The following is a 21750-nucleotide window of genomic DNA, read 5'->3' as shown; positions in this document are numbered from 1 at the left end:
CTGGAAAAACAAGACAGGGAATCAACTTAAAATACAATATATATTTCAATATTTTAATATGTTTACAAGTTATAACAGTCAGCGAAACTATGAGATCATGGGAATCGATACTTTTTTTTTTTTATATATACTTTTTGCATTAAAATAAACTTACATCCTATGCCTCCAACTTACGGTTTATAGTGTTTTCGCAATATCAAACAAAGCAACAGTCAGTGCAGTAGATGCTTTGTGCAAAGTACTCTCTATTAACAAAACCCACAAAACTGAAGCAAAATCTTTGGGAACTAAGATCCTTAGCAGCTTTAAAATATGTGATTGCTATACTTCACAAAGTCAAAGGAAGAGGAACTTTTCAACCGTCAACCTAAGCTTCATCGCGCAAGCAGCTTGAACAACGCGAGCTATCGGAAACTCCGCAGCGGCAAGAACAGGAAAGGAAGTGCTTGGATTGCAAGAATTAAGCAACAAGCAATTGCTAGTCTGGCTAACTGACAGAAAACTATCATCGTGCCTATTTTGGATAGCCGCATTTTGTTCAGAAACCTGCTGCATTGAATTGATTATTATAGAATTTGCCCGGTGTTCGTGCCACCGGTTATACAAACACACACACACACACAGACAGAAATGACCATACGCTCACGTCCTCACAGAGAGATATGGCTGTAATTTTACATGCGCTTTCAGTGCGTGAAAGGGCAGCAAAATGCACCGCAGGACTTCCTGTGCTTCACCCAGAATCCGCAGCTCCCAGCGAGGTCGTCCCACTTCGACGGGGCTCAGATGACCTCTGAGGAAAACACAAGAGGAGACAAAAACCCGGAACAATCACGTCAGTCATATTTCCTCGGTAAATGTACAGGGGCATCGCCAGCATTAGGAAGAATCTCAAAAGCAGCATGTCGTTTTAAGACTCTGCGCGTTTTGGTTGGAGATACCGTATAATTTAAGTCGACGCTGGTGTGCATTCAGCGCTGGTGTATTTAGACGTACAGAGATGAAATTGTCATTTTTAAATGTATAACCCAGCCAAATCCAGTTAATGAATTAAGATAAGATGAACTCAATATTGATTCCCATAGGGGGAATTCCTTTGTCACAGCAGTGTAACAGTTATAATGTCAAATAAATATGAATGTAAATATAAATAGAGAGAAAGAAGATAGCAAGACATTCACGAATAGATAGACAGCAGCAACAACTTCAGGGATGATAATGGACAACATAAAGGAACAGTGAGGGTGAACCATTTATGGTAATGTTCTTGTTTTTATAAAGTATAATTGGAAACCTGTTCAAGCAGGTTGGAACGGGTGGAGAAAAATGTCAGGGGTTCGATGAGACAGAAGATTCTCTGCCAGAATAAACAAAAAGGTGGACAAGATAGTGATGAGACATGCAAACAGTGACAATGACCAAAAGACAGGTTGCAGAGACGAAGATGTTGAGGTTCAAGGATGGATAGGATCAGGAATCAGCACGTTAGATGTTTTGGAGAGAAGCTCAGAGACGCCAGACTGAGATGGTTAGGTCACGGACGGAGGAGGGAGAGTGAAAATATCGGTAGACGGATGCTGGAATTGGAGGTCTAGAGGAAGAACGAAGAGAAGATTGATGGATATGAAGGTAGTTGGTGTGAGAGAGGAGGATCCAGGGAACAGGGTTAGATGGAGAAGGTTTTCCCCTGAAGGGAAAAGTAGAAGAAGTAGAAGGTGCTAGTATGCTTCTGTTATTGTCTGTAACTCCATTTCGGTTCGGTTTTCCATCTATACTTATATCTTTCTGTGGCATTGGTTTGCATTTTGGCCCTTTTCTGTGGTAGCGCCCTTTTTCTGCTTAACATGCAGAATGAAAGACACAAATTAAATTATCATGATTATTATTAAATCCCTTGACAAGCCCATATCCTCACTAACCATCTCCAAAATTACGTTTCCTACGTCCATCACCCCCTGCATGCCACACTGACGTCCTGTCAGAGCTCTTTCAGGAGATTGATGCCGCCAAGGAGCTCCACTGAACCCCACAGGAGGTCTTTCCTACCTGAGGCTATCAGACTTTTTAATTCCTCTTCCTTCAGCCAAAGGGAATATTCAAATCTTTGTACTTTTTTAAGACCTTAAAACACTTGATAGCTTTAACACTTTATATTTTATTGTATTTCTTCTTCTCCCTCCTTCCTACTATTATCTATTATTGTTATGTTTTGCTTGAAACTCTGGCACAACAATTTCTTTCGGGATAAATAAAGTTGTTCTTATCTTATCTTACACATAATTACTACATGTTGTCATATACATGTACTTGTAAATACACATGTATATATGTTAAATGTATTTTTACATACCTTTAAACGTATTTTTATTTATTTCATTCAATCTTTACTGTCCTTTTTATTTTATTTTTACTATTTGCTATTTCTAAATTTTTAAATTGACTTCTACTTTGATTCTTCCCCAATTGACCCTGTAGCAGGAACTGCTTTGACACTTTATATTTTATTGTATTTCTTATTCTCCCTCCTTCCTACTATTATCTATTATTGTTCTGTTTTACTTGAAACTCTGGCACAACAATTTCCTTCGGGATAAATAAAGTTGTTCTTATCTTATCTTATAACTCTTCCCTCCCAGTGTCAGACACTCGGCGTCAGTTGGCTGTCGGTGGAGTCATCATGTGCAATAATTCTCCGTGTGTGTATTTTTATTTATTTCATTCAATCTCGGCTGTCCTTTTTATTTTATTTTTACTATTTGCTATTTTATTCTAAATTTTTACATTGACTTCTATTTTGATTTCTCCCCAATTGACCCTGCAGGAGCAGGAACTGCTTTGACATTTTATATTTTATTGTATTTCTTATTCTCCCTCCTTCCTACTATTATTGTTATGTTTTATTTGAAACTCTGGCACAACAATTTCCTTCGGGATAAACAAAGTTGTTCATTTCCCCTCTGAAGGTTTCCCGTCTTCTCCTACGATCCCTCCCTTCTCACCTGCTCGTTGATGGGTTTGGATTTCTTCTAGACCTGCGAGCGCCCTGAGAGATCGCCGTTCTTTGAAGGCCACGACCGGCACGGCGTCATCGTCGTCGTTCAGCCTGAGCTGGGCGGGTTTGGACAGCTTGATGGCGTTCTCTATGGTGCCCCGGAAGGCAGGCTCGGTGTTTTCTTTTGGTTGTGAGTCACTGGACAGGATCCTCACCGCCACGGATTTCTGCGATGAAAGGAATTAAAGCAGTTGAGCGGAGGACAGGCCGGGTCTTTTAGAAAGAGGAGCAGACTGGGCGTGAGTCGATGCTGGATGTGCGTCATGACACCCCTGGAGGTGACGGTTAATCTCACCGTATCTGGAGAATCTGTTCTCCTGGTCCTCCACATGATCTCCTCAAGTCGCTGGGAGGGAGGGGGGGGGGGGTTACAATACAGCGTTGTAAACACAGTGTCTCATTTATAACGTTTTCATAAATGTTCAAGGAAAAAAATGCTGATGAATACCATAGCTGGCCTGTTTTTTTTTTTTTGTTTTTTTTTTGTTTAAATTCACCTTCTTTCGAGCTTGCCGTTCAGCCTCTTCTTTCTGAGCTTGGATTTCTCGCTCTTGTTTGATCTGCTCTGCTTTCGCTCTCTCCCTGGCCTGTTGGTCTTCTCTCTGCATCAAACGCAGGAGATCAACAAGGCGTCAGTTTTGAAAACGCGATCCGAAGCGAGGCCTTCCCTCCCGATCCGCATGCCGTCACCTGTTTCTGCAGGAGAGCGGCTTTCCTCAACGCTTGGGCTTTTTCCTCCTCGGCGCGTTTCTGCTCCTCCTCCTCCTCTTGTCGTCGCTTCTCCTCTAGGAGGCGCTGAGCTTCGGCCTGCTGGCGTTCCAGCTCCTCTGCCCTCCTGCGCTGCAGCTCCTCTCGGACACGCCTGAACACACAGAAAAGCGTGATCCGTCTTCATCGACGGGGTCTTTCACATCACGGAAATTTTGGGGTCCAGGTAGTGAAATATCACAAACTGGTCAGTTCAAATCCAAGGCCTCAAAAGGGTTATGGTGAAACTCTAGGGATCTTTTGGCGTAAACAAGATCCCAAACATGAACACTCAGCTCTGATCTCAATAGATTTCTCTTTCATTCATTCATTCATTCATCTACTTTAACCCTCATATTATGTTAAGGGTCAATTTGACCCATTGGGTCAATGGGTGAAATGGGTCAAATTGACCCGTAACATAATATGAGGGCTAGTGTCCATTCGTTAACTTTCCCACGCATCCACTCACTCGGTTACCACCACCCTGCTACCGACTACAAGTAGAGCTTCTGTTCACTGCTAGTCACAACTTTTGCATGTGTTAATACCGTTTATACGGCTTATATAATGTCACATTGTTTAGGTCGGACCTGGGCATTTTACGGCCCGCAGGCCACATCTGGCCCGTTTTTGTTTCTTTTATCCATCCCTCCAAACTATTTTCTTTGAATATTTTAGTAAGTATTTTCAATCAATATTGAATTTAGAACCTCCTTTTTTTTTTTCCTTCTACATACAAAATAATGTCTGTACATTTATATAAAAATTAATGATTTTACAGTTGAAATGAAATCCCCAAAAAATTAAAATTAAAAAAAAATTTTAAAAATTGAAAAAAAAAAATTAAATTGCAATTTTCATTTTGTGAAAGTGAAGATAATGTTAAAATGTTAAAATGTTAATATGACATGATATATCTAATAAGAGATGCAAAAAAAAAAAGAGGAGGGAATCAATCTCATGATTAATAATGATCCCTTTAAAGATGGCGCTACGATAAAATATTTGTTAACATATGACACGAGAATAAGTACTATATGTAAAATAAATTTTCTTTATTTGTGGAGCACCTTTTGTGTGCAGATTTTTTCCAAACCTCTACTTATTAATACAAGCCCTACCTATTTATTCTAATCGTTAACACTATTTATTGTTAGATCTTATATTTTTAATCACTTTTTTTTTTTTTTTTTGCACTTCTGCCATGTGTGGCTGAAACGTCCCCACAGTGGAACGATTAAAAGAATATTTTATCTAATCTACGATCACACCGAAGTGGGAAAGGGAGATGTTCATTATCAGCTTCCCACCTTTCCTCTTCTTCTCTCTGCAGCCTTTCCTGCTCCTCCTTCTCCTTCTGGAGACGAGCTTGCCTCCTCTTCTCCGCCATGACACGCGAGGCCTCCTCCCGGTCCATGGTCCCGGCTGCGGGCCTGGCCGGGGTTTCGGGAACGTACGGCGCCGCTCGGGGCGGAGGCGCCATGGACGGGCCTAAAGAGGTACAACGTCATTTGAGAAGAGCTTCGAAAAACCTTTCTCTTTCGGAGGCTTACCCCCGTCTCCCGCTGTTCTGGTGGCGGCGTCTCCGCCGGCGCCGGGCGGGTTTGAACGCGGAGCCTCCCGGGAGGTTTGGATCCTCTCGGGTCGACCCTCGGCCGACGTCCTGACGGGCCTGGAGTTACCCTGAGCCGGGGCGGAGTTGCAGACAGAGGAGTCTTCCTCCGGGACGGACGGGAGATCCGGCTGAAGAGGCGTTGAGAGTCTGCGTAATGATCTTTTGCGAGCCCTGGAAAGATGGAGTATTGTGATTCAGCTTCTCCTGGATGGAGGTTTTTGCTCCAAGCAAAGTGGTTTTAAAATAGATCCGCTAAGAGGAACGTGACTGTGTGGTTCCTCCTGTAAACAGGGGGGGGGGAGGGGGGTCGGCGTGTCGCTCTCCTAGCTCGTCCTAAAAAATGTTTCTCTGTGTTGTTTTGCAAAATGCGACATCTTCGCTCTTCATATTTTTCTACTTAAAAAAAAAAAACAAAACTGTTGTTTTGCAAAATGCGACATCTTCGCTCTTAATATTTTTCTACTTAAAAAAAGAAAAAAAATCTCTGTGTTGTTTTGCAAAATGCGACATCTTCGCTCTTCATATTTTTCTACTTAAAAAAAAAAAAAAATCTCTGTGTTGTTTTGCAAAATGCGACATCTTCGCTCTTAATATTTTTCTACTTAAAAAAAGAAAAAAAATCTCTGTGTTGTTTTGCAAAATGCGACATCTTCGCTCTTCATATTTTTCTACTTAAAAAAAAAAAAAAAATCTCTGTGTTGTTTTGCAAAATGCGACATCTTCGCTCTTAATATTTTTCTACTTAAAAAAAGAAAAAAAATCTCTGTGTTGTTTTGCAAAATGCGACATCTTCGCTCTTAATATTTTTCTACTTAAAAAAAGAAAAAAAATCTCTGTGTTGTTTTGCAAAATGCGACATCTTCGCTATTAATATTTTTCTACTTCAAAAAAATAAAAAATAAAAAATCTCTGTGTTGTTTTGCAAAATGCGACATCTTCGCTCTTAATATTTTTCTACTTAAAAAAAAAAAATCTCTGTGTTGTTTTGCAAAATGTGACATCTTCGCTCTTAATATTTTTCTACTTAAAAAAAAAAAAAAAAAAAACTTTTTTCATCAGTAAATTCACTTACACTCAATATGCAATTAGTCATGTGTAAAATCCTTCCCGAATAAAAACAATGTGAAACTGGTAACAGAAGAATTGCAGGAAATACATTAAAAAAGTGACTTGAAAATTGAGAGAAAAAAATCTCAAAAATAATTGATGGCTCAGTTTAATGGTAAGTTGTTTTTTTAAAACCGGTTTTTTGAAAGCTCTATTCGTTGATTGTGTACGTTTAAAGGTGAGATAAGTTATGCTGTCGGATTTATTGTATTTATATACGTACTGGAAAACCTTTTGAATGCAGCAGCATTCACAGATGTTTAATATTGACGGAAATAATTGCTTATCTGCATATGTGAGAGTCTCATTTACCAATATATATTTCATTAATACACATTAATACATGGCTTTGTCAATATTGCATTTTTCAACTCTATTGTTTGGAACTTTATTCATTCAGTTTCGCCAATTAATATGCTCCGCTTGTTTCAGTGTGTGTGAATTATTTGTAAAAAAGTAGATTTTAGGAAACCAATTTTAAAAAATTGAGTTGTACAGAATAAATACTGTTAAACTCCTTTTGGTCGGGGGGTTACATACGGCGTAATTTGATGTCAAAATAATCGGGCCAGTAAAATCATTACCTAGCAGTAACACAAAGTCCAAATTTTTCCTTTATTTTAGTGTAAAGGAAGTCAACAGATAAATTATAAAAAATTTGATATGTAATGACCTGTTCCTCTAAAAAAATACATGACGAATTAATATTAAAAATGAATATTAAAAAAAGAATTGATTAAATTACACCCTAAAAATATTGTTGAGTTAAAAGAGAAAATCTGGTCAAGGTGGGAAAATTTACCACTAGAATTAATTAGAAACATGATTGGTCGCATGTTTAAGAGGAGGTATAATGTTTACAAGGCTATTCTGGTTATTAAATCAATCTTTTTAATTTCTCCTGTTTTTTTTTTTTTGTTTTTGTTTATAGAAATAAGAAAAAAAAAGATCTTTTAACAATGTCACTGGATGTTTTTTCATCCAAAAATCATTTTGTCTTCAAATTTTGACGCAAAAGCTGCTTTTTTCGTTACTTCCCTGCTCATTTTTATTTTTATTTTTTTTGAAAAAAAACGCTTATAAAATTTGACACATTAACTAACACATTAACATTTGATTTCAGGCAGGAGGCCACAAAATATCGTTCCGAGGGCCGCAATTGGCCCGCGAGTCTGACACCCCTGAACTAAATAACCATTTCTGCCGGTGACCGGTTGACCTACCGTTCTGGCGAGGGCGAAGCTGTGCGGGTCGGTTCCGGAGAAACCGGAGGGGCGACCGGTTTAATGCTGGGTTTAGTGACGACCTGCTTGGCGGGCGATCGGACACCGGGGGCGCTCTTTGGGATCTTCTTAATGAGATCTGGTGGTTCAACTGTTTTCACCTAAAGCACAGAAGAAGAAGAAGTACAGTAAACCCTTGTTTTTCGCGGGGGTTACGTTCCAAGAAGAACCCGTGATAGGCAAAATCCGTGAAGTAGAAACCTTTATTTTTATTTTTTTTACAATTATTATACAATTAAATACTCTATGATACATTGAAAAGAAAGAACAAACCATTTTACAGGCTCAATCATTTGTTTCACAAATCAAAGTACTGTACTTTGGAAATGTTTTTTTCAATAAATAACTTCTGTACTGTACTGTCAAATAATAATTCTAATCATCAATGTGAACTAAAGGCTTCAAATTGCGGAGATTAGCACCGCCCACCGCCCAAACTTATTGCTGCTGTCGTCCTTATGTTTTTTTTCTCCCTTCTTTATGGAACGAACGGAAGATTAATTAATTCCATAACGCCGACCTACAGCCACACAGCTTTTACCTTCCCTTAGCATGTCCAGAAGTTTAACTTTATCTGCGATAGATAGCATCTTCCGCTGCCTTTTGGGCCCTGCAAGGTGCTTTTGTCGCTCCAGAGCGTTTTGTCAACATTATGGGTTTTAGAGAAACTCAAAATTTGCAAGAGAATTTGCGCGTACGTCATGTAAATTTGGCAAGCTGTTTTACGTACGTGTACATATTAAACTGCAACGCTATTGACGCACAGGTAGAGAAGAAGCGGAGTGACTTTTTTTAGCCAATCAGAATGCAGAACACAATGCACGATGCAAATCCGTGAAGTAGCGAAACCGTGAAAAGTAAACCGCGTTGTAGCGAGGGATCACTGTAAAGCAAAGATCAGAACGGTGACACTCCAAGGGATTTCGGATTACCTGCACGGGTTTGACGCTCCTGGGTTGGATCTTGCCTGGGCTCGGGGACGGCGGAGGCCTGTATGGCAGGGGTTTTGGTTTTGGAGGGGTGGTGCTGATGGTGGAGTTCATGGAGTGAAATGAAACTGCACGAGGACAAACATGGACAACTGAGCCAGTGTTTATCGTGTTTTAACAGTTATCAAAACGGTCGGATGTGAGATATGAGAGCATGGATGGCGTGCGGCGTCGTGAAAGGGCGGGGAAATATGAGACGGTTTCGAGGAAGAGGGAGGAAAATCAGTCGCAGAAGAATGTTAAAACAAGCCGGCGGGGATTAAAAGAACAAAATGTCGCGTTTTTAATGCGGGAAAGTACCTTCTTGTCCTGACTCACAACCAGCACTCTTGCTCCTGGCCAGATAAGAGCACGTGGGCGTACCCAGGCGACTGACCAGGTTCTTCTCCCATGGCGAGAGCGGTGAGCGGCGTGGAACTAGTGTGTTGACCAGCAAAAACAAAAGTGTAGCAAAACCAAAAGAAAAAGCATGCTGAGAACCGTTTGTGGAGATGAGCGCTCACTGGACGCTCCCGGCGAACAAAACCTTTTCTTTTTGTATCCCTGGCAACGATTTGACGTGATGCTCTTTAGCGAGCTTTGGCCGAAGGGGACGGTATTGTTTGGAGTATTTCTATGAATGTTCCCAACATGGTACTGAACAGCATGTTAGACATGTGGACGTTGATTTAAATCGTTTTTATTGAAATTGACCTCCGTCCAATAACATTCCTACATCGGCAGCTTTCGGAATTCTACCCGGTTGGACTCTGACGTCGTTTAACCGACATCTGGACGACTACTTGAGCGATAAGACTGGGGTCGTAAAATGAGATGTTCAGGGTTTTTGGTCAATTTATCCCGTCCAAAATATCGCGGTGGCATTGTTACATCTCAAGGAGTCTGTCCAGTCTGGCTAGAAGCGCGTCATTAAGACCTTAAAACACTTTATAGCCTTAACTTTGACACATTATATTTTGTTCGTATTCCTTATTCTCCCTCCTTCCTACTATTATGTTATGTTTTACTTGAAACTCTGGCACAACAATTTCCTTCGAGATAAATAAAGTTTGTTCTTATTCTTATTAAATCAGGGGCGTCAAACATACGGAACCGGTCCGCAAGGGGATTCGACCAGGCCCGCGGGATAATTTGAAAGTGAAAAAATGCATAAAAGACAAGGATTTTTTTTTTAAATTATGTGCAATTCGAGGATTTTTCGCTAGGGGGCGCACTATTTTGGTCAGAGTAGACGACAATTCGCGTCACTGAGACGGACCAATCAGCAGACGTTATCAACGCACCACCTGTTGCTTGTTGTGACGTTGTTTCTACCCTGTTCTCTAACTCCCCGCTACACCCTCATTAGCCAAAATGTCGTTATCAAAATGGAGAAAAGTAGTTAAAAAGTGTAGAATTTTCAAAGAAAAATTGACTACGTCAACTTTTGTGCCTGGCGTGTTTGCAACAAGTTTCGGTATTTTAGGAATATAATATACGGCGCCGCTATGAGACTCATCAGCGAAAATATGACAGCTTGTAAAGACAACTGAGAAGAGATAAGATCAACGAATCGCTGGCGGAAACAGGAAACAGCGTCCACTTTCACCCATAGCCGAGAAATCAGTGACGCAGCGGTAAAAGCCAGCTAGCTAATTGCTAGCGAATATGTGCAATTTAAAGTTAAGTCACCAGCTTCACTACAAACTAGTATGATGCAACTCCATACATTTTCACTATGTGTTGTTTGAGTATGCATGTTTCATGGATGAAGTTTACACACTCACAGGACAGGTGAATACTCCAATCCTTACACATTTACTTTTTAGTTTAGAGGGTGTAGGCAGGGATTCAATTTAGATTTTATATGCACATGTGTCAATGGTTTAAAAATCCCTTTCTTTATAAGTCTCATTTAATCTTAAAGTGCATTACTATATTTTTCAATACCAATTACTTGTTAAAGTTTTGTGCCTTTGTACGATCAGTGAGATCTCATGATTCATACATGTGAATGATAGAAGTAAATTGCACTTTTGTCTAAGGAAATATGAGGTGTTTCATGAAAGGTTTTTAAAAGGGATTGGTCATTAAATTCCAAGATTTTCTAATGTCCTTGTACTTCTTTACACCAAAACAGAGGAAAGACATGATATTTTGGTTATTTATTGTTGAATATGCTATTATTTTAATGGTCCGGCCCACTTGACATCTACCTAGGCCGTATGTGGCCCGCGATGAGAAATGAGTTTGACACCCCTGTATTAAATACTTCGCTTCTTCCTCCCGCAAGGCATTTTTTCACCTTTCGGATGGCGGGATGTCATTGTTTGTGTTGTGAGGAAGCGGCCAGTGAGCGTTTTAAACAAAAGATAGATCCTGCAAGTATGGAGTTACGAAGACGATCCGAACGACGGCTCCCGCGGACCCGGCTTACCGTTCTTGGTAAGTTTCCTCCCTCTGGAGTTCTGCCCGTGGTTCTGTTGGGCTTTCACGCTCTTCTCCTGGGTCTTTCGCACCACCGATTCGTATCGCTCCTGAATTCGGGAAACCCGGAATCACCTCCCATCCAACTTTCCGAATTCTTCTCATCAGATTTTCTCGAAACATCAAAACTCACTTTCTCCTCTTTGAGCTTCTGGTTACGTTTCTCCTCCACCGCCGCCCTCCTCCTCTCCTCTTTGTCCCGTTGTTCCAGGAGCTTCTTTTTGCGCTCTCGGAGCTGGTATTGATGGTATTGCCGGGCCCGTTGCTCCCGCTCCAACCTGCTCAGCTCCCGGGAGGCTGAGGAGGAAAGTGAACCGGAATAAATAGACCGCTCGTGTTTGGACGTTAACCTTGATAGGAAATGAGGACGGTGAATTGGAGCTCACGTACCGAGGCGCTTTTCCTGCTCCTCCCTTCGCTCTCGAGCGGCCCGCAACCGCTCGTCAACGTTGTTTCCGTTAAGAGCTACGAAGGGACAATTCAATAGTGACCGAGTTTGAGATACAACGCTTGCAACGTCGACGTCGGTCTTCTCGAAAATTTCCGCATTTTTGCGTGGTTTCATTCACTGTTTCTTTGTCGTTTTTAGAGGAGAGACGATGTCACAGGCAGAGGCGGTGTGAGAGTTGTCTTTTCAATAATTTAGGTTGCTAAAATATAAATAGCAAAAAGAGGCCAGGGATGGAAACGTTTTGAACTTCGTTGACCTTCATCGACCATTTGCCTGTAAATGCTGCCAATTTTATACATTTTTTTTTCCAGTCGCATTCTAATTCATATAGCGGTTAATAGGGAAATAACTGGGTCACATCTGGGTCGTGTTCGTGCATATGTGCGTGAGTGTGCACGTGCATGCTCTCACCTGCACTGACTCGTGGAACAACAATAGCAGGGCCGCCGGCCCTCTTTGCCAGCAAGTTTGGTTTGATATTTGGTCCATTTTCTGGAGAGCAGAAATGATTGAAATCATCCTTCACACATTGATTTAAATTGGAGGAAAAGGTAAATTAAAAAAAAAAAGAAAAAAAAAAATTTTTTTCAATCAAATGAAACACATTTCATGTGAGATGACGAGTCAACTAGAATCGACATTCTTTTTTTTTTTTTAATTTACATGCATCTATAAAGAGCCTCAGATTCGAGGCATCTTCATACCTGACTAGTTTGTATTGCAGTGAAATATTTAACGGTGTGATATTAGTAGTATTTGTGCAGTAAAGCGTCCGAATACTTTATCCAGCACTGATGAAATACAAAGATTTTATTGGTAAATTGAGTGCTATGTGACCCAGCTGTTGAAAGCTGGTCGTGGCTTAACTTAAAACTAAAGAGCAAACATTTTACAAGACTTTAGCGGCGCTTTACATCAACACAGTTAGGAAGTCGGGATCTGCTCGTGTTTTGTTTTATCAATTAATCGAAGTATCACCTTCAATATCGCCGTTGATCCCGTCACAGCGGTTTGACAGCGTAAAACAAAATGACGTTTCAGGTTCTGGACAGCAAAACTGCATGTGTGCTTTTTTTATTCATTCATTAATCCAGTCATTCATTCGTTATCTCTGCTGCTTATCCCTGCTGTCATTGGCCAGTAGGTGAGGTACGCATGTAACGATACAACCATTCACTCTCAAACACACACTTCTGGGCAATTCAGGGCAGGCACGATCAATGTCCGGCCCGCAGGCCAAATGTGGCCCGTGTTCAAATTTTACACCGGCCCGCAGCCTCTGTCATATAACAGTCATATGTGTACACAGTACAAAACCACGGTGTAAAACACAGTGTACAAAAAGCTAATTTGTGTTTCACCCGAAGATAGCGGTAGATCTTTGTCCACATGACCCTCAAGAATCAACTGCGTCTGCCCGATACGCCCGGAGACCGTGGCTCGTTTAAAGGTATTCGACATCAAGAGGCACCGCTAAACGAAATACGCACACTAGAACAAGCTAACCGGGAACGAACGTGGCAAAAAGTTGAAGCAATTAGAGGCTGTTTTAACGGTACAGTGGTGCTTTTTAGCAAGCTAGGAGGTAGCGACGCTGATCGCTAACCACCGCAAACCTTTTACCCAGGGTGAAGTTATGAAGCGTGATGAAAACTTGTCCTTAAAAGAAGCAAGAGCTTGCTAGTGTTTCCCTGCATGGCTACATGCTTCATCTGTAAACCGTGTTATAGCGAGCGATCACTGTATACTTAATGAAAGCGGAAAAACACACGTCAGGCTGATCCAACTTTGATTTAATGTCCTTAAAACAAGTCAAAATGAATCGGTGTTGCTTCCCAAGTATACAGGACTGTCTCAGAAAATTAGAATATTGTGATGAAGTTCTTTATCTTCTGTAATGCAATTAAAAAAACAAAAATTATTTTTTCATGATATTCTAATATTTTGAGATAGGATTTTTGAGTATTCTTAAGATGTAAGCCATAATCAGCAATATTCAAATAAGAAAGGGCTTGCAATATTTCAGTTGATTTGTAATGAATCCAGAATGTATGACATTTTGGATTTTGTAATTGCATGACAGAAGATAAAGAACTTGATCACAATATTCTAATTTTCTGACGTAATATCTATTTATTTGAGCATCCCTGATGGAGGTGGCACGAGACAACTCATGACAGCAAAAACAAAACAGCATAAATCCTAATACATTTACAATTCCTCCCCTCTTTCTTTTCTATTTTTTCTCTTTCAGGCTCTTTATCTGGCAGTCGATGCAAAGGCGTTTCATGTAAGTAAAATAAGAAGAAGAAGAAAAAAAAAAAGAATTATTCAGATAACCTTTCGGAAACCCGAATCGTGGCTGCGGTGACGTGGATCGCCGCTGGCTCTTCTGGCGATGAAAGAGGCTTTATGAAGCGCTTGTGTATAAAAGCCACGTAGGACGGGGAAGCACCTGACTCGTCTTCACGGGAATTTAACGCAACAAATGTACGAGAGCCACCGAAAACACAAGAAAAGAAAAAAAATAAATAAATAAATCATGTGTATCATCACGGTGATTATTCTACAGGGATTATGTAATCCGTGTCTACACGTTAGGATACTGGATTATCTCCTAAAGGGAAAGCACCGTATCGCTACTATCCCTGCGTCATCATCCATACGATCGGAGGATTCTCGATTTGGAAAGGAACATATATTAACGCGTTATTACAACATTATTACTATGTCATTACTATCTTATTACCACATTCACAGCAAAATAGAGAGATAAATCTGCCAAACCTCTCGGCCCGTTGTATCCGTTGACCTTCCTCTGACTGTCGATGGTGTACGAGGACAGCGGCCCCTGCGACGGAGGGACAACGCTCTGTTTCTTCAGCACAGCCATGCTGGGTATTGAGCCTAGTATACTAACGCTGTGGCTTAAACCCACCCTCCTCTTTCCCTCCTGTCTCTTCCTCCGCCTCTTTTCAGTTTCTATTTCAAGATGCCTCGGGGTGCCCTCTGTAATATTCCATGTTGCTGCCTTAATGTTGCTGCCTTAATGTTGATGCCTTAATGTTGATCCCTTAATGTTGATCCCTTAATGTTTATGCCTTAATGTTGATGACATCATGTTGCTGCCTTAATGTTGCTGCCTTAATGTTGATCCCTTAATGTTGATCCCATGATGTTGATGCTTTAGTGTCAACGATACGTATACTAAGCGGTATCATCCAACCGATACTTCACTTCTTCTTCTTCTCACTCTGGAATAAACTCTTCCATTAAAGCAAACACCCGTTCTAATGTCCCACTGATCGTTCTTGTACACACGGTACATTTCTCGAATCGAGAAACATTACACCCTCTCTCTCAGAGCGCATCAGCTGCCTGTCCGTCTGCGCCTGGCGAAAAAGAAAAGCAGGAAAACAAAGCATCCAGTTATAAACCCGGAGTCCGGTGAGATGGCGGCAAATTATGACATTAGGGGCTCCTTTAAGGATGCAGAGAAACCGAGCTCCTCCTGTTGTCGATTAAAAATGTTGCTCCCCCTTTAAGGACCACCGCTTCCCCCTTGTGAGCTGCTCTGCTTTACTTTACCTGAATATAGCTGTGTCACTTTAACTCTCACGCCAGCTATGGATGGAGTGTCTCCTGGAAACCCCCCCCTCCTCCTTCCAAAATGAAAAAAAAAAAAAATTGGAGGCAAAACTGTCAGGCTCCTGAATAATCACCATGACAACGGTGATACGGTGTGCAGTGATTCAGCGATCGGACATCGCTGATTTAGACGGTGATGTTCTTTTTAGATAGGGGGGGAAAAAAGGGATTTTCTCTCTCGGAGTAAGTTTAACACAAAACAAGTGATAGAAATTATAATAATTGTCATGATTTTAGATAATCATCATTTTTTAATTAAAATTTGAATTTATGTCAAAAATATAGATTCAAAATCAATAAGTAAATGTTTGTTCTGTTATTTTTCATGTGGAAAAAAAATCATATTTGCAGTCTTCTAGTTAGGAGAATCACCTGTTTATTTCTTTATTATTCATTTTAATTGATTTATGTATTCTGTTTTTTTTTTGTTTTTTGTCTCATAACCATTTTATTTTGATGAATTACCTTTAATTCCTTTTTGTTTGAGATTTTTTGAGTGCTAATCTCCCTGCTCTCTGTTTTGTTGACACATTTCCTATTTGAAAATTAAAATGGACATGAAAGATCTTTACTTTAACTGAAGAAATTAAAAATCAAATAACATCTGAAGTTGCTTTAGCCGATCAGTAACTGAATGACAAATAAATATCCAGGAAAAACACATTATAGAACATGGAATATATCAAGCGCTAACATCATATAGCCCCTTTCCATTTCCCCCTTTGCATGTGCCCTGCTGCCATATGACTGTTGCCGTGGTTACCAAATGTATGATCCATAAAAAAAACATAAAATAAATTCCTCTGGGTCACATTCAGTGCAGTGGAAATTAGCGTGACCCTAAGGGAAAGCTGTACTTTTAAAATGAAAAACAGCATGTAATGCCAGTATAACTCACACAGCCAAATAGATTCATGTGAAATGGACATTTAAAGTTTAACTGTAGTTTTAATTAATCATAGACTAACAGCAAATATAAAAAGATGAATTGAAACAGTTATATAAAATTAAAACATTTATTCCCTCATGTCATGTGCACTAAAATAAAAATACATTACTTCCGATCCAGTATGTTACACAACAGAATATTGTGGTACGTAATCTACTTATTTTTCAGAACCCCTTTGCTTTCCAGATTAATAATAATAATAATAATAATTATTATTATTATTATTATTATTATTATTACTATTATTATTATTGTTGTTGTTGTTGTTGTTGTTGTTGTTGTTGTTATTGTTATTATTATATTTATTATTATCATAATTATTATTGTTATATTAACAATAATAATAACACTTATTATTATTAATATTATTATCATCACATTGATATTATTGATGTGATAATAATAATTCATAATTATTATTATTATTGCTATTATTATTATTATAACAACATCAATAATAAAAATGCTGGTAAAAATAATAATGATAATAATAACAATGATGAAAATGATAATAATATAAGTAATAATAATAAGAATCACTATTATTTTCATTATCATCGTTATTATTATTATTATTATTATTATTGTCATTGTTATTATTGTAACAACATCAACAATAATAATGGTGACAATAATAATCATAATAAATATATGTCACTGCTGCTGTTAAAGTTGCCTTTTAAATAAAACGTAACCGTGTTTGTGCGATACTATATCAAGTTAAAATGTGCACAAAGTGTCTACAATATCTGAATGTTCACGCATGCATTTGTTACCAATTAAACACACGCATTACATCCTGTGAAAAAATCTGCATGTTGAGAACTTTAACTTCTGAGACATCCTACTGAGAATACTGCATTCACTTTAGTAACATTGTAAATGAAGGACTTCTACAGACACGTGTCTGAAAATGTTTATCATTTTTTTTTAGAGACACCGTGTTTTCGGACACAGATCCTGCAACAGGAGACGAACCACCAGCGTGGAAACGCCTCGGCGTTGGAGAGATTCCCGTCTGTGACTCCGGAGATGATACATAAGGCTGGTCTGTTAAACTTTTCCCTCTTCCCCAAAGGGTCTGCTGCTTTGCTACGAATAGCGTTTATGTTGGCGAAGCAATTTGTCACCCCTCGCTGATAATCTTTGTGCGGTTGCCCCCGGTTGCAGAGGCGGCCTCTGACACTCGGAGCCAGCGGCCAGTCTTGTCTCCTGATTGGGAGCGTCTGGGACGCCGATGGTCTGCAGGCCTTCTGCCTCCTCACGCGGCTCACCAGGAATTCACAAACCGCGGCAAATCAATCGTACACACTTTGTTTGAATGACTGATCTGATGTGGCACTTTTGCAAATATGCCAATATGTCACACACGTACACACACACACACACACACATGGATGACTCAGTAATTAAAGCATGAGCTCAGGAAACATCCAGGGCGGAATTAATTACAAAAAAAAACAAAAAACAATCAAACTTCCATTGACGATAATGCAGTAATTAAATCCAAATCAAACAATAACATGGTCATGCGAGGTCATGGATTATGAGAGAAAGGCGATAAAATATGTTGAGTTTTTTTAAAGATGGAGCGGTAAAAGGGTCGTCATATGGGAATAATTGGCTGACAAGATTATAAAACTTGGAAATTTCATGTGAAACACATGAAATCCAAAAGAACTGGTTATCATTCTTTTCAAGAGTATATTTTATAAGACTATATTTTTATAAGACTATATTTTTTTTCTCTGAAATCAAAACCAAGAAAAAATAAGTCTCGAACTTAAGTAGTGCTGACATTTCAGCACAAGTGACAGTACTGCTTTGTCACCACTAGATGGTGGTATAATCAATTTATCTATCATTATAATCTGCTGATGCAATTGTTAAACAAAGTAAGGTTTTCCAAAATTAGAAAATAGAATATTTAAATAATTTAAATAATTATAGAATGGAGGTAGTCTTTACATCACATTTAATAAAATACTCGTAAGAACTCTTCGGAGGCATTTGAAATTTCAATTGAAAAATTTTCCTTTACATTACAATAAAACAGTTGGTAATTTGCTTTTTTGTTAATTTATGTGTTTTAATTTAGTATTATCCAGGTATTTTTGGGGGGAAAAATGAAACGATCCAACGAGTTGAAAAGTGACATTAACAAATATTTGTTTAATGATCTTTCAAGCAAATGAAAAACAAGGCCGTATAATGTGATTAGAAAAAACACACACACATATTGAAAAGCTAATCTCCATATGAAAACGGTGAAAGCGTTAGAGACCGTACAGCAAATCTCTTGTGATGTCAACCGTGTTTGTTCCCCAGGGTCGCCTGAGGTCATCTCTTACCTCACCCTGTGTGTTTGGCTGCTGCTGGTCCTCGACACCCCCCTCCGAACAATAACATCATCCTTTGGCCGCCGCCCAGCGATGAGTACGGGAGTCTGAAATGTGTCATACAGACGCGCTTCTCTCGGGTCAGGTGGTTTGCACAGAGGCGCTGCAGCACAAACTGGACGGCCAGAGGCGGGATGTGGGCAATGGCCAAGAAAATAGCCGAGAACACTGACGCCGCGCGGGATAAGATTGCAGGTGTGGTATCAAGTCGTTCTTCCTAGACAATATGTCCCAGGTGTCGGTTCAGGGGTTTGGCTGCCTGGTCATGCAGAGTCACATATCTTTCATTTTAATTTACTGTCCTGATATTCTTTTGATTTACTTATCATTCTCTTTTCAGAAACTTTTATTCATGTTATGACTTTTTAAAGGTACCCCCATCTTTCTTAAATGAGATCATAATAAATAATAATATAATGTAAAGCATCAAAAATTCACAAGAAATGAGAACATAATGTCTCTCGCTCCACAATAATAATCCATGAAATTACCACACTAAAAACTAAAAAAATGAGAATAATCTGTTTCACGATGATGATGAAGGTTATTATTATTTATAATAATTGTTATAATTAATTAATTATTATTAATATTGTTATTACTATCATTAATAACAATGATAACAACAATAACAATAATTTTGTGAATATTATTATAAGGATATTTTTATTATTATTTCTATTGATTTATATTATCATCATATGATATATTATTATTAATATAACTATATTTTTATTATATTATATTTTCAATATACTATATTATATTTTTATTTTTTATAATAATAATATTAATAATAATAATAGTACGAGTAATAATAATATTATTATCATTGCTGTTGTGACTGTAATTTGTAGTGGTAGCCAGTAGTAGTAGTAGTATCAATAATAATAGTAACAGTGGTAGTATTAGTATTAGTATTAGCATTTGTATTTGTATTGCAATCATTATTGATATTAACATTTGGGATAAATAGTAATACATGCTTTACATATAGTTTGTGTGATTTTAAAAGTTCTGTTGAGGAGATTTTTACTTTATTTTATCCTAATTTTAGCGCGGCCAATCATTTTGGAAGCTGCTCTCTGTGTTTAAAGTTGCATTCGATGACAGCAGCCATCAGGGAACGAGGTGAATATATTAGAGGAAACCTCGGCAACCGGTAACCGTGCACTGCCGCTGAAACGGTCACCAGCCGTTCTGGAGGAAGTAGGACGTCTCCTCAACCCTTCCTGGTCGGTACTGAATCATGTAATTAAAAGCAGAATCCGTCAACAGGAAGGCAGGTTAGTGTCAGCGGGAGGATCGACCTCCTGCAGCCTAACAGGGAAAGGATGCAACAGGTAAAGACACCTGCAGAACGGGTGCAGAGGTTTCCTGGAGGAAGTAAAATATGATATAATGAAGTGTTCCCAGCGTGTTACAGTGAAAATAATACATTTGTCTATTATTACGGTTTCAACTGGTGCAACCGGTGGTACCTGCATATCATGAGGATGTTGCTGGTAACACTGACTGGAGGGACTGAATAATTCAGCGTCTTGTCTCACCGGATACCGGCAACTTTAGACGTCGTCGTATGACTTACGGACGGCTTGGATGTGTAATAAATGAGACATTGAGTTGTGCCCCGCCATCGAATTGAATAGAAATTGATAAAAGCGCGCATTGCGTGAAGCGTGCAAATCAATGTAACGGCATCGGAGCAGTAAATGCAGCCTTTTGTAGTTTGTGGGGAAACACTGCGCACTTTCTCCCACGTTTGTTGTTTGTAGGGTTAAAGCAGTATCTTAGCAACATCGTGTCATTTTTCGTAAATCTTGACCTTTGTGGGTTTGAGACACGAGGTTTTGCCGACGAAACCTCCATTACAATGAACAGCCTTTGTCTGGAATATGTCAGCCAGGTGGCGGGACGTCATTAAAGATTAAAACGGAGCATATTTTAAGACGAGGCCCCCCAAGCAGGGCCGGAGCCGAACATCCCGAGGGCCCTGAACACCGCCAGCCTGCGGGGGCTGCCGGGAGGATACAAAGAGCTGATAAATTTTTATTTATACTCAAAAATTTGGCTCATGAGCTCATATTATATTTTTATCTGTAATATAATTTCATATATTTTAGGCCAGGGGCGGATTGCGGCCCTCGGAGCAATATTTTGTGGCCCCCTGCCTGAAATCAAATCTTTAGTTAGTGCGGCCATGCATTTTTTCTTTATACAGTGGGTTAAAAAAACAAACAAGCAAGGAAAAAATTAAAAAGTAACTTTGCAAAGTATTCTTTGCTTCAAAATTTGAAAACTAAATTATTTTTTTGATGAAAAAACATCCAGTGATATTGTTAAAAAAATATTTTCTTATTTCTTTAAAAACCACAAAAACTATAGCATAAAAAAACGGGCAAAATTAAAAAGATTGATTTAATTACCAGAATATCCTTGTAAACATACCTCCTCTTACGATCAATTTTCTAATGAATTCTTGCGGCAAATTTTCCCACCGTGACACCAGTATTTTCTCTTTTAACTTTTCAGGGTGTAAATTCATCAGTTCTTTTTTGAATATTCATTTTTTAATATTAATTGGTCATGTTTTTATTGGAGGAACAGTCAATTACATATATAGATTTTTGTAATTGACCTGTTTACCTCCTTTACACTAAAACAAAGAAAAAATTTGGACCTCATGTTACTTCTAGGTAATGATTTTACAAATTAGTCCATATGGGGCCCCCGGAACAAAATTAGTTTGACGCCCCATTTTAGGCAGTTCTTTATTTTGAAAATGCATATAATAAATTAAGTTTGTTATTATGTACATATTAATATGGGCAAAAAAAGAGCTAATAACACATTTATCACAGAACAGGCTGAAACCACAAGCGATCTATAAATTTTCCTGATGTTACTCATGAGTGCTCCATTTATCAATCCATCCCTCAATAATTGTTTTGTGACTATAAAAAACATCTTATTATGGAGTTAGAGGACTGAAAGTGATGGACAAATCCTTTTTGGCACTGTAGCAGGCCTGCTGACTTCGG

General features: G+C 38.9%; 1 protein-coding gene across 4 annotated transcripts; it reads right to left on the bottom strand.

Annotated features, from left to right (window-relative positions):
* Positions 1-33: 33 nt before the first annotated feature.
* map7a (microtubule-associated protein 7a) lies at positions 34-15377 on the bottom strand. Of its 4 annotated transcripts, none has more exons than XM_086157333.1 (16): positions 15302-15377; positions 14501-15105; positions 12125-12205; positions 11653-11727; positions 11396-11559; positions 11213-11312; positions 9097-9213; positions 8740-8888; positions 7748-7908; positions 5356-5588; positions 5113-5293; positions 3743-3914; positions 3550-3654; positions 3348-3398; positions 3000-3219; positions 34-793 (listed from the first exon to the last, which is right to left on the bottom strand). In XM_086157333.1, the coding sequence occupies exons 2-16, from the start codon at positions 14604-14606 to the stop codon at positions 783-785; spliced, it is 1926 nt and encodes a 641-aa protein (XP_086013459.1). In that variant the 5' UTR covers positions 14607-15105; positions 15302-15377; the 3' UTR covers positions 34-782. The 4 variants fall into 4 exon arrangements, with proteins under 4 accessions (XP_086013459.1, XP_086013479.1, XP_086013487.1 ...); XM_086157353.1 differs by having other exon boundaries at positions 8740-8864; XM_086157361.1 differs by lacking the exon at positions 9097-9213 and having other exon boundaries at positions 8740-8864.
* Between the last annotated feature and the right edge of the window lie 6373 nt (positions 15378-21750).

The sequence above is a fragment of the Fistularia commersonii genome, chromosome 1 (genome assembly GCF_037954325.1).
Source record: "Fistularia commersonii isolate RoL2024-O1a breed Wild chromosome 1, RoL_Fcom_v1.0, whole genome shotgun sequence".
Taxonomy (NCBI): domain Eukaryota; kingdom Metazoa; phylum Chordata; class Actinopteri; order Syngnathiformes; family Fistulariidae; genus Fistularia; species Fistularia commersonii.
Note: the sequence above shows the minus strand (reverse complement) of the source record. Positions and strands in the feature narration are given on the sequence as shown.

Coding starts and splice junctions, on each gene's coding strand:
- map7a (XM_086157333.1), bottom strand. CDS start 14,606: ATGGCTGTGCTGAAGAAACAGAGCGTTGTCCCTCCGTCGCAGGGGCCG. Junction 9,214..11,212: donor GAGGAAACTTACCAAGAACG/GTAAGCCGGGTC, acceptor TCAACACACTAG/TTCCACGCCGCTCACCGCTC. Junction 8,889..9,096: donor TTGTGAGTCAGGACAAGAAG/GTACTTTCCCGC, acceptor ACACTGGCTCAG/TTGTCCATGTTTGTCCTCGT.